This window comes from Rhea americana, unplaced genomic scaffold, assembly GCF_003343005.1.
Source record: "Rhea americana isolate MKP2758 unplaced genomic scaffold, rheAme1 scaffold_51, whole genome shotgun sequence".
Taxonomy (NCBI): domain Eukaryota; kingdom Metazoa; phylum Chordata; class Aves; order Rheiformes; family Rheidae; genus Rhea; species Rhea americana.
In genome coordinates this window covers 5,426,390-5,439,203 of record NW_028186657.1, presented here as the reverse complement: position 1 = coordinate 5,439,203, position 12,814 = coordinate 5,426,390, and the positions used below count along the sequence as shown (strand labels likewise).

General features: G+C 45.6%; 1 protein-coding gene across 1 annotated transcript in view; it reads right to left on the bottom strand.

Annotated features, from left to right (window-relative positions):
* Positions 1 to 3,060: 3,060 nt before the first annotated feature.
* Positions 3,061 to 12,814, bottom strand: part of FAF2 (Fas associated factor family member 2) — a 16,004-nt gene continuing 6,250 nt past the window's right edge. Inside the window, exons 2-11 of the mRNA XM_085317977.1 lie at positions 11,643 to 11,711; positions 11,079 to 11,213; positions 10,264 to 10,340; positions 8,943 to 9,081; positions 7,595 to 7,680; positions 7,418 to 7,509; positions 5,865 to 6,042; positions 4,711 to 4,882; positions 4,333 to 4,476; positions 3,061 to 3,835 (exon numbers count right to left, since the gene is read on the bottom strand). Coding sequence (XP_085174103.1) covers positions 3,653 to 3,835; positions 4,333 to 4,476; positions 4,711 to 4,882; positions 5,865 to 6,042; positions 7,418 to 7,509; positions 7,595 to 7,680; positions 8,943 to 9,081; positions 10,264 to 10,340; positions 11,079 to 11,213; positions 11,643 to 11,711 — 1,275 coding nt within the window. The 3' untranslated portion in view covers positions 3,061 to 3,652. The remainder of the gene's footprint in view (positions 3,836 to 4,332; positions 4,477 to 4,710; positions 4,883 to 5,864; positions 6,043 to 7,417; positions 7,510 to 7,594; positions 7,681 to 8,942; positions 9,082 to 10,263; positions 10,341 to 11,078; positions 11,214 to 11,642; positions 11,712 to 12,814) is intronic.

The window sequence follows — 12,814 nt, the reverse complement described above, 5'->3', positions numbered from 1 at the left end:
GGGGGGGTGCCAATCACAGGGCCTCTGAGGTGCGCCTGCTGCCGATTGGTGGAGAGCTGAGCACCCTCTCTGCCAATCGGTGTGCCTCTTCCCATGTGCTGGTTGGCTGGCGCCAGTCACTGCCCAGCCAATCGGGTGTGGGGGATGGCAAGTGCCATGTTTTTATTGGGTGGCTCCCCCTTGCCTCCCTTTCCYAGCCAATCCGGCGGGTGCCCTCCATACAAAATGGCTGGCACGGCGGCGCCATGGGCTCCGGTGCGGCCATGGCGCTGCTGGCCCTGCCGTACCGCGGGCGCTGGCACCGCTGGGCTCGGTGCCCTCGGGCAGGACCCCGGCCCCCTCCCCGTCCCTCGCTCAGTGACAGATTACCAAAGGAGTCCCCGTGCCGCGCGGCGGCCCAGCCCGCAGCCGGCCTCGCGCCCCCGGAGACGCCCCCTCCTCCCCTCCCGCCCTCGCGGTGCCCAGGGAGCCAGGAAAGCCTTACGGTCCTTTGACGGCGACTCGAAAGCTCACAGCTCGTGTGCTGCAGAATTTATTCCAATGAGCAGCTAAAGTATCATTTAAAAAATATTAAAAAATACAAAAAAAAAATACTAAAAAACAATTATTTAGGGTGTTTGTGATTGCTGACTGCGCTGTAGATACCACTGTTTACCAATGATTTCCTGTGGTGGGATAGTGGACTGTTTACTGTTCTATTATACCAGTCCCCGGGCCCTCCAGTGGGAACACCGCGGCCCCCCGTGGGTCCCTGGAAGGTGCTAGGACGTGTGTTCTGTGTTAGAAAGTTTTTATATATATATATATATATATATATAAATATATATATATAATTTTTTTTGCTCTGTTACTTGCACATTTTACAGTTACCTCATTTTTCCCATGTATGTATTTGAAAAAAGGCTAATATATAGAAAAAAGGTTCTTAAAGCTCTAAAAGTGTTTGTTTTTTTTTCCATTCCATTGGAATCATATTGGTTTTGTAGCATTTAACATAACTAGTATGTTGTATTATATATATGTGTATTATACTGATTGAAATTTTTAACAGATTTGTACTTTTTTTAAAATGAAAGTTGCTAGTTCTGCTTGACCAAGTAGTGCAATCATTATTTTTTTTAATGTTGTGGCTGATTTTGAGAGGGATATTCACTAATAAATGTATGACGTATACCAACGCGCTAGGCCCGGCTCTGTCTCTGCGGGGGCTCGGTGCGGGGCCGGGGCAGCTGGCGTGGGGCCGGCTGGCAGCAGCCGGGTGCTCGCACGACAGTGTCTGATTCGGGGCATCCTTTGGGGCGTCTGGGGCCATGCTGCTGGGAGGCCTGCGGGCACCCAGGGCGAGGTAGGTGCTGGTGCGTCCGGCCGGCGTTGCAAGCCCCGGTGGCACTCTGTGCAGGAAGCAGGACACCCAGGACTGTGCCCGCCTGCTCCCTGTGGGCATCCCCTGCTGCTGCTGCAGGCAGCACGCCACACAGGCCCCAAGAGTTGCCAGATGGCCGGATTTAGCTCTAGGTACCCTCCTCCCGCAAAGCAGGGCTAGGAGAGCTGCAACCCAGAGCTGGCTCAGCCCCAACTCCATCTTACCACATCGCTCAGTGCTGAATGCATCATTTCTTACCCCACCATATCCTCCAGTTTCAGCATCCAACCCCCAGCCTGGTCTTAGGTGATTACAGTACTTCAGGGGCAGAAGAGAAAGCATCAGGACAGCGAACATGGCCAGACCTTGCCAAGAGCTAACTGGGCTCCTAGCCCTGGGGATGGCTGGAAGGATCTGTGATCCAGCGGCACCACACTGCCCTGCACTTCTGCCTAGCGGTCCTTTACAGTGCAGCTTGTGTTGAGATGGAAACTTGTCCTCGATGTGATCAGGGACAGAGGTGGCTCCAACACCCAGGGAGGGAGGATCCACATCTCCCACAGCCCACCCCTGCCCCCAGCCAGGGGAGAGCCAGTCCCTGCACTTGCCTAGGCTAGGCAGGAAAACCAATACAGCCAGGCTGCCCCAAAAGGCACCTTCAGCAGCTACAGGCAGGGCATTTCAAGCAGTAGTACCCCAATACACCCTACAGTCTATGCCAACCCAGGAACCCCAACTTCTGTCTCCCCCCAGGGACTGTGGCAAGCTGGTACCCAGTTGCTCCAGCCCTGGTAGTCAGATTCAGACTCAGCTAGGGCAGCAAAAGGCCCAAGGAGGAGAAACTCTTAACTCCCCCCACAGACCTGGGGGGACAGAGGGCAGCAGYTCTGATTCCCCATGGCCACAAGGGAACCACTGTTCTTTCAGTGCAGAGGTTTCCTACATCATCCTCCCAAAAGGCCCTGTCTAGCCCTGGARCTACTATGAGAAGGAGGAAATGCCAGGAAATGGAAGCAAAGGACTAACGACTACAGCTTTCTCTTTCCAGCAGCCTGTGCAGGAAGGGAACTTCCCTTCTCTCCTTTGCATTTCACAGAAGCAAATGAAGTGCACTGAGTAAAACMACCCTAATTCTCTATCCAGAAAGAGATGACTAACAGATTGATGAGGGGAGCTGCTTTGGCCAGGAGCTGAAATTGCAGGACTAACTCTGAACCGGACCCTGGGATACAGGGGCTTAAGAGGCACAAGGAACCCCTTTCTGGAGGGTCATACAGCCACCCTTCTCCACAGCGCAGTCACATCCCAGGCACTCTCTTCCTACCTTTTTTCCAGCTGTAGTTTTGTCAGGGAGGGTTGGCTGAGGTGTAGTTGCCCACTAGACTAGTCATTTACTTTGTACCCAAACTCACCTGCTAAAGTCAGTATCATGGGCACAGCAGCAACACCAAGGATTCCTCCCCACTCCTATTTGCATATGCTTCTGTTTATCTTACTCCTACAGCTCTCTGCTGGCACACAGTAACCGATTAGAAGAGCCAGCCCCAAAGCAGGCCATAGGTTAACTGTATCCAGCACCGCACTGTGAGCAACGACTTGCTGTAGAGTAACAGCAGCCGGAACCCCATCGCCAGTGCTCCATTTCAGCAGGACAGCACCACTGCATGTGGCACAGCCAGAAAGYATTTGCACAGACATGCTAGAGGCAGAGTTTATTACACTACGCAGGCTAAGAACCCTGGGCAAGATCCCACATGGGTAAGAATTGAACCAGCTCTTTATCAAAAAAATTAATGCTATAAGTCAACCCCATTCTCCTTTGGTCATTACAAAGCAAGAGAAATATTAAAAGAAAAGTATTTATACAGAGGAAAGCTGAAGAGATTCCGTCCAGCCCTCCCCCCTGCCCCACTCCCAGCACATTCAGGTGCCCAGTCTTCTGGCTGGCTCTCAGGAGCAGSAGAGTATCAAATCTTCACAAGATGTCAGGTTGTTGGAGTTTTATTATTATTGTCAATAAAAGCAATATTTACTGAGAGCTGCCATTCCTGTTCCTCCCCAGGGAGGGTGGAGGGGCAACACCAGCTCCCCTCCCTCTCTGCCCTCCCAGTATAGGGATGGCTGTGTGAGAATGTGCACACACTTCCTCTCACCAGTGCACACACATAGCACGGCTGGCACAGGCCACGTGGTCTCTGATCCCTCGTTTGTATGCAGTCTTTTAAAAAAAATATTGTATTATAATAATAATATGAATTTCTCTTTCCATTTTTGTATTCTGGAAAAGTGTCAATCGTCCGTAAGGTCCTGCACAAAGAGGACTTCCGTGTGGCTGAGTCCGGCCTCCTGCAGCGTGGGTGGGTTGGGCCACTCCTCTGTAGGGAGGCAGGGCAAGACGCGGCGAGGGAAGTTGGCCTCAATCTGGAACTTTTCAGGGCTCTCTTTCAAGGAGAACAAGAAGTCATGTATCACCTGGGAAGAAAGCACAGAAATAGCTACCAGCTGGGGGAGCAGTGACACAGCTAGATTACATCCAGGGTATCCTGGGCGGGGGTGGGTGGGTTACAGAATTTGCACCATCACTGCATTACAGATATGAGACAACCGTTTTCTTAGTATGCATGAAATGGGACTTGTGACAGAATATTTGGATAGTCCATKTACTGTTTTTGGCTTTCCCATACCTTTATTTAATAGGAAGCAACAGAAATACTCAGCTTTTTGTGAAGATAATAAATTTCCTTCATATTTCTTTTTCCTTCCGTCCTTCTCTTCTCTTGTGTTGGTAGAATTGAATGCAAAAAAAAMCACCCCTCCTTACAAAGAACAAGTCTGCCTGCTAAGGCTCTAGGCCAAAGTCACTATTTGGCCAAGCCTAATGGAGTCAAAGCTTTCCTGAGCCACCTAGAGAATCTCCTATGTATTTTCTACTCTGTTTAGGAAGCCTGTTAGCTCTGCCCCAAACTCACCGTCAATGACTGTGTGAAGTGGAATCGTCGCTCCACTCTGGAATCGTTAGGCAGCTTGAAAATGATCTTAACGCTCTCGGGGTCGTCGGGATGCGGCTCAGGAGGAAGGCATTCAGACTTCCGCTCCTTCTCCTCCTGCAGCGTCTGTAAATTAACAAGGGAGTGGGAGTAATGGGTATGCACCGAACTGGTATTTATGCTTATCCCATGCAGCAYAGCTGCTCCAGGAGGCTTGGAGGAAGACAAGCAAGCCCCAAACAGGACTAGCAACTCCAGTCTGACCACAAAACCCTACTGCAAGCACTACTCCTACATGCCATGAGCATCCAACAGAATGTAGCAGCTTCTCTGGAAGTCCGGGTCCCAGTTTGCTCTCACCTGTCGTCGTCTTTCCTCTGCTAGTTTTTGCTGCTGCACTTCCTCCTCCTTCTTCTTCTTCCTCTCCCGTTCCTCCTTCTTCTTGCGCTCCTTTTCCTGGTCTGCACGCAAGGATGCCAGATATGCCTCATCCTGCTGCTGCCTCAGAACCTGGGTTTGGTTCCTTTCTTCTCTGCAAAAGCGAGCAGGAGGTGGTCAGGGCTAGCAGAGCCAGAAGTTAAAGCAAGGAGACTGACTGCAGACCTGAGGGTGCAGGTAGAGCCTCAAACATGTAAGAGCATGGACATTAAGTAGCACCTAGAGTGCAGAGTACTGCGTATTCATAAAAGGCAGGCTGATTCTCTACTGTCTCTAGCCTCCACATTATTTCTTTAAGTTGAGGTTGAATGAAAACAGCCTGAACACAAAAGATTTTTCACCCAGGGCAGCTTGACTGAGTGGACAAATACCACATAGGCAGTGCTTAGAATTTGTCTCACACTTGAGACTCTTCATGGTTTTATCTCCTTCTGATAATTCCTTGTGCATTTTAGAAACCATAAACATCAAAAACACATTACTGCCCCCCTCCCCAAGACTGCAGGACAGAAAAGAAGATGGAAGGCTAGAAGATGGCATCCTGCTTTGGACACAGCCTGCAAATCCCTGCAACATTATCAGTAACTGGAGCTTGCGTTAACAAGGCACCRACAGCAATGCAGCAGCATGTCAAAATTCAGCACAGACAACCTTGAGCAGCACRACTCACTAACTGGCCTCAGACATCAGCTCTCCTCCTGTCTGCAATGCCTATGTTCCCCACTTAGCTCCTACTGGCTGACTATGCCCAAACTTTGCCTGCAAAGCTCCAGCACAGTAAGGGTTTGCTCCAACTGTGGAAGCTAAAGTAGAGCCATCAACCCTCATCTTTCAGTATCAGGCACATACAGGCAACACAACTTGCCAACATTAAGGTGTCCTGAATTTCTGGACCAGAACACAACATTGCTTACAGCAATACTACCCCTGTAAAGAYGAGCTGCCATGAGTTGCATCACAGAGCAGGAGATAGTTGACCCACCTGCCTACATACGGTGTGTCTGGAGAGAGGAGAGGAACAGAGCAGAGCCTACCTCCACAAAGTCAGCATTACTGGAGCTCAGGTCCCAGCATACCTTTCCAGGCGCTCTGACAGCAGGTAAGTCTGGTTGGCATCCATGATGAATGTCAGTTGATTAATGAGGTCATCAGCCTGGATGAGGCCTTCTAGTCGCCCAACTACTGTCATTCTGCGATCTTTCAGCATAATCACAGCCAGGAATGGGTATGTGTTTTCTCGCAGAGCCTGGGAGACTGGGAGATTGGCACAAACATTATCACAACCAGAAGSGTCACCGAGAACAGAACAAATACTGTCCCATCACTAAGGGCCTAGAAAAAGCAACTACACAGCCACTGTCTCCTTCAAGACAGAAAAGGTCTCAGGCTCCATGATGTTAGACTAAAGCCTATAAACTCACAAGGAAAGACAGTAGCTTGGAACATAGCAACTGAAGGAAAGCTTTAAAATAACTGCAAAGCTTCTTTAATTAAAGCAGAAAGTAGATTGCTTTAGATGTCTATTCAGAATGGAACAAGAAGCCATGGGTTTGAACTGCAGAAAGGGAAACATGGGCTAAATGCAGGAAAACATTTGCTAACGTTAAGAATGGCTGGACTCTGGAAYACACTATCACAGGGAAGATGATGGAATCTCCATGCTGGACACTTCAGAACAAGTTAGACTGACTCTGTCTTGAGGCAGGGAATGGAGCAGATCAGGGGCTTTTAAGTTACTGTTCAGCTATGACTAATGGTGTGCAAACCCTCCTTGTAGGTAACCGCCTCCTCCTTAAAACACGCACAGCATGTCACAGAGCTTGGAGCTGTCATCACCAGCTGATCCTTCCAAACTAAATCTGAGTATCCCACAGACTAGATGAAAGGCCAAGATCTCTTCCAGCCCAGCTCTCTAGGCCATGACTCCAAAGTATTGCAGCAATTTCAAACTGCAGTGAGTAAAAACGTCTGCTGAGAAAGCCATTCTTGCAATATGTCAAAAGCTGGCAGCTGAACTATGAGGCCAGGAATGATCCAGATTTAACACCAGAACTCCAAACCTCCATTGCTATAAACCAGGAAAGGTCAAAAAACAAGCACAGAAGACAAACAGAACTTTGAAAAAAGTCTCCATCTGTAGCAAAACCCTACTGTAAACACTGGAAGGCCAGGTCTTMCAAGGAGACAGAAAGGCTAGGTGTGGAGTAAAGGTGACTGAGAAGAGGGAAGCATGCACCTAACAAGCTGCTTCTAGCCTCAGGCATAATACAAACCACTGTTAAGGGCACTGTTAGCTTTATACTTGTTTCTGCACTCAATTGAATTCTTGGTACACACCCACCAACTCCCATTAACAAACCATTGAAAGTAGCTTGAATGACTGCAAACRGTAAGCCATAGCACTGTCCAGAAATTAATGGAACAGTTGAGTTTAAGCACATGAATGTTTCCCTTGGATCCAGAACCAGCCCTCTGAGATATCATATAAAACCAGGATGTTTTCCCACACAATCCTGCAATCTCATCTGCTTTCACAGAAGCCAAAACATTCCAAACAAATTAATTAAGGAGCATCTGGCCTGTTTCAGAAACAGGAATCAAGGTGATGGGTAAGATGGGACAGACTCACCTCTGTATCCCTCTGGTTTATTGGTTGAGCAAGCCCAAAAGAGCATCCTAGTGTTTATGAGGGTGATCACCTCAGGTACGCACAGCGTATTGCTAGAGGATAACAAGAGAGTGTGTGAATGCAATTACATTTAAAATAAAAACAACAACTGTTTGGGAAGCTTTTCCTCACACCTACCGGCAGAATTCATCAGTATCTTGGTGGTCATCTCCATGAAGATAAACCAACAGGAAGCGCAGCTCCCGCTTAGCGTCATTCAGTGCCTTGGGCATAAAAGCAAAGGAGGTAAAGTTATAGGGTCTTTAGACAAAGGGAAAGTGGCACTCAAGATCTGAATGAAGCAGCTCAGTGGCATTTACCCAGGACATCACTCTGTTCTAATGAAGTGGCAATGGAGGAGAAGCCTACCAGACCTTTCAACTAAACCTTCATTCAGGGGGGTCTTAATAATGATCTCAAATACTCCTTTCAGACTGTGGCTTTGGAGAATGCTGAATTCTGATCAAAGCCAGGTACACAACTACACAGCTGGATTCCCACAACACCCTCACCCGACTCAGCTAGTAGCATGAGCCCCCCTCCATTCCTCAGACTTGCAGCATGCAAGGCTGCCCTGTACAGGATGTAGTCTTCAGATCACAACAAATGAAGGGGRAAAAAAAAAGTCAACTCAATGCCACAGGCCTGGACAAAACACTTTTTTCATCTACAATCACTGGATTCCACCCACCCAAGAACATTTCTTAACAAGACCACAGGATAAGTATACAATAGGCTCCCTGTTTAACTGGCACTGAGTTTTGGTAGCCTAATCATTCAGTGGTTATTTAGGTCTGGATTCCAGGCAAGACAGTTGTGGAGGCGGCAAGCTTCACCACTGTGGAGCACAGGACAGATACAGACTCCACATTCTTCTCTGGCATTCAAGGAGTAGTGCTGATCCAACTGTCTGCTAGGATGCACTGCAAGAGGCCTTTCTCTTAGCTAGGCTGAAAGAAGCTGCAGAAGAGGCAGTACCTATTGGAATGTCCCTCTTTTACAGAAAGCATCGTCCACCCAGATCTAGCATTATGGGAGCCTCACCTCCCTTAATTTCCTCAGTGATTCCCACTTTAAATTTTGAGGTCCTGAACCAAATTCTGGAGCTGCATTATAATACAAGCCCAGGCAATCAATTCATATTTGGTGAACAGAGGAACAGACTTTGGCATACCACATCAGTTTATAAAAACAAAGGCTGGATTACAAAGAATAGCTGCTGGGTACAGAGCCATACAGACGGTCAAGGAACAGTCAGAGCAGTTTTGCTTTCCAACTTTGTAGGCTTGGCATGTCATCAAGCCTGGCAGACATTGGTTTTCTAATGCACTTGTTCGCTAGAGCTCCATTACTCTGCTACAGAGTTTGGAGACAAATGCTGGGCTTTTAGATGAGAAGTGGTTTTGCCATGTAGGCCCTGATACCATCTGGCAGAATTCCCACTTTCCATCTCGCCAATATCTATGCACCAACATGTGACACTGACCTGGCTGTAAGTTCCCTGGTAGAAGACAGGGTGTATCCTCCCATATTTTTCCTCAAACATATGAATAAACGAAATAATGTCACCCACTGGGTCAGTGACCCGACTACGAGGATCAGGGCGTATAAAACGCAGAGCAAACCTAGGAAGGAAGCAAAGGACACTGGAAATTCAGCTTACTAGACTTTGTGAAGAACATGTTTTCTTTTCATAGTCACTGGCATTCATAAGAAAAAAGTCACAGCTGAGTCCCTTGAACTTTTATAATTACAACCTAAACTACCACCTGCTCCAAACTGGAATCACTGCAACAGAAAAACCCAGTCACATCTCATGTCAGACCTCAACAAGTACCTGCATTCTCTGAATACTACTGTATGATTAACAGTTCCAGCTTCTGAAGCACCAGGCACAGGCCACACCAGCAATGAGGTTTGAAGAAATTAGTCAAAGACCAGCTGTTAAAAGTCAGAGTTCTGTCCAGATTAAAACTGATAACTGCATTTCTGCTTTCACACAATGCTATGTGTAAAGAGCTGCAGGAAGAGGACACTACACTAGGAATCAAATAAGAGAAAAGAAACAGCTGTTAAAACACTGAAAAAGCTATCATTGTAAGGCAGGTATCAGCCTTGGTTTGGGTTTAGATATGCATTAAAAGGGCTATAGTGAGCTTTTGAAAAGCCTTTAAGAAGGAAAAAGGTAACAGGAACTGCCAAGATAATGCAGATGGCAGGACTGCTGGAGATTTACCACCTTTCAACTTTCCCTTTTCTCTCTGTGAATTATATAAGGAGGCAAGATGAACTAGCCCTTTGTGGCAATAAAGGTGGAAGATGCAAAGACACCAAAAACAGGGAAAAAGSAGATGCATTTACAGTTTGAGTATTGCCAAGTAATATATTACACATTTTCCTTCTGTTTCATCTTGTGTATTCTAAAGTAGAAACTAAAACAGGTTAACACAGAGCCTAGCCCAATGGCACAAGATTCTGACCAGGTTGTGTTTCTGCAAGAATATTCAGAATTCATACTGCTTTCTGCATCCCCTTTGTCTGGCATTCACAAACTGTAAAGCCACAGTTAAATATTTACAGAGCCATAAGACATTTTTCTCTGCAATAAGGTTCATTTCTTACTAAACAGTGTATGAACTTTACAAGGCAAYACAAAGCCACGCAAGCAAATATAGGGAGACATATGTTATTAGACTTAATAAAAAGATTCGAGTGACAGAAGTACAGCCAACTCTAAGCTAGACTGTGCCTTCATGCAATCAATACGTAAAACAGTGTGCACGTGCACACACACACAAAATACTTACCTAAATATATCAAGTAATGTGTAATAGGTAAATCGGAATGGAAGCATTATCAAGTAGTAACCCCATCCTAACAGACCCTGCAATTATAAACAAAGAATTAGAATAGTCTCCACCCCAGAAACAAACCTGCTGAAGCAAGTACATTCACCAGCAAATACATATATGAAAGCAATTAGTCCTCTAACCCACCACCACAAAAAACCTCAGCAACATTTTATGTCTTCGGACAAGTCAAATCAAATCTAAGTGACTGATGTGGTTCACTCCAGGAATTCAACATGACATTTTTGAGAACTGGTGTCAGTAACTACTTCAAAGAGCAATGCTTTTGTTCTCTGCTCTAATTTTCTTAGCTGTACAATGGGATTAATAGCACCAAGTCTTACAAGGACTTGTGCAAATTTGTGAACTGTTAATGCAAGTAGCTTATCCTGTACTGAAGTTAACATAGATTATGTTGGCATACACAAATAACAGCTCTTTAGAGGTTTTAACAAGAAGGACTACTACTCTGCAATAAGGAGGGGAAAAATCCTTTGTTCCAGCTGAACTGATCAACAGCTCTTACTGCACCACAGCAAGATGACATATGACAAAAAAAAATTAGTCACATATTGTGAATTGCACCAGTGAGAAAATATCCAAAATAACAACAGAGGTTGAAAGAAGAGTTCTACATTTTGTTTTCAAAAAGATAAAGTGTTTAGAAAGAAGGTAACAGCATACAAGGAAACAGTTCCTTTCCCTGCTGGCATGTTTTGTTATTCAAGAAATCATCCAAGAAACGCAACAAAATCCACCRTAAGATAACTTGCCCTTGGCTGTGGCCTTGAGACAACATAACTGTAGATCCTGTGGTCAGCTGTATTGACTTGCAGTGGCCGAGACGGAGGTGGATTAAAGACGCTCGGGACACCCTCTTGCTCATTCAGTCGGTCCTGTACAGCTGCCTRCGATGCAAGAAAGAGCAAAGGAATGCTTCAGACATTTAAGGATGGCAGAAAACATCTCTGCTGTACTTTCAACACTGACAGTAGGTATTAGCTGTCCATAGACCCAAAGCATCAGATAAGCACGACTCATTACAATGAACTGTAAACATCAATGCTCACTGCTATACGGAAAAGATCTTTTTCAAGGCACTCTGAAGGTATACGYCATGAACTTAATGTGTCATCCAAGCAATTGTTCACAGCCTTATTCTGCTGTGCATTTCTGAAATCAGCTCTCTATCAAAACCAAGATATTTTTATAAGAAACTGCTAGTGTAAATACACAGACTAACAGATTAAATCTTACTGTACGGAACCTCCCCACTCCCCCTACACAGTTTAATCCAGGTATTTGGGAACAGCCAAAAAGCTACTTTTAAACGATACCTCTATGTTCCAGTTGTGCTGCTCCAGTGTGTGACGACATTGGTCCATAGACTCTATGCCAGTCAAGTCCTAAAGAAGTAGATAATAGCAAGTGAGTGCCAGGAAGTGCTGTATTTTTTTTTACAGTTCCTTGCAACACTTAGCACAGTCAAGAGTTACTGCAATACAGTTTTAAGAAGCAGGACTCYTTTCTACAGCTCTCTGGTTTCAGTTCAGAACAGAGCAGCTGGAGCTACTGTACCTGAGTCAATCCAAATCCATTAACACATAGGAAAGTGGCTGAATTCGAACAGGCTGCCTTTGCACTCTTCCAGCATTAGTGAATCCTTAGTGCATGAGGCCTGTAACTAGAGTTGCATTCAGCCCAGTCAAGAAGGCTATCCAGGTGATACTACCTACAACTTTCACTCTGGAAAGCTATGGCAAGCRAATACACTCAAATGTCACCTCAAAGCATCCCCTTAAACTGCACATGCAAAGCATTTCTCAAGTCTTACAAAGACAGTTACTTCATTCACTACAAGTACAGAGATTAAAAACAAAAACAAGCCAAACACTACTGAAGGTAGCGTTTTCCARCTTCACAAGAGATGCTGTAGTAAGAAGTCCAATCCAAATCAGACAGCCCCTTCAACAGAAAAAATAATCCAAATTCACACGTAGACATCAAAGTCTGTGCTCTCAAGTCAATGTTTGGGAAAGCATGTTTAACCCTCTACAGTCAGAACTTCCACACAAATGAGCAATATATTATTATTACAAGATGCCAAGTCATCACGTCTTAAACAGAGATGAATCTTTGCTGAAACGAACACCCCTGTCACCATGCCAAAGAAATACATTTCTCTCAAYACCACTTGAAGATTGTAAGATCTTTCAGCAGACATTTCAGGATTGTATATTGCACCCAMCACCACAAAGCCTAAGCATGCACTTTTATAAGAAAGCATAAAGCCACAAATGTGCTGCTACTAACCTTTTAAAAACAGCTACTTGAACCAGTCAGTGAAAGTTATGTTCATTACAGGTGACACCATTAACACCAGTAACTTTGAAGGAAATGCAATGAATGCCAGGCCTAGTTTTAGTTAAAATAAAGGAGTAAGAAGTTTCTTTCCACTGAGAAAAATAAAGCCAAGAAAACAGTTATATTTTCAAAAAAAAAAAAAAAA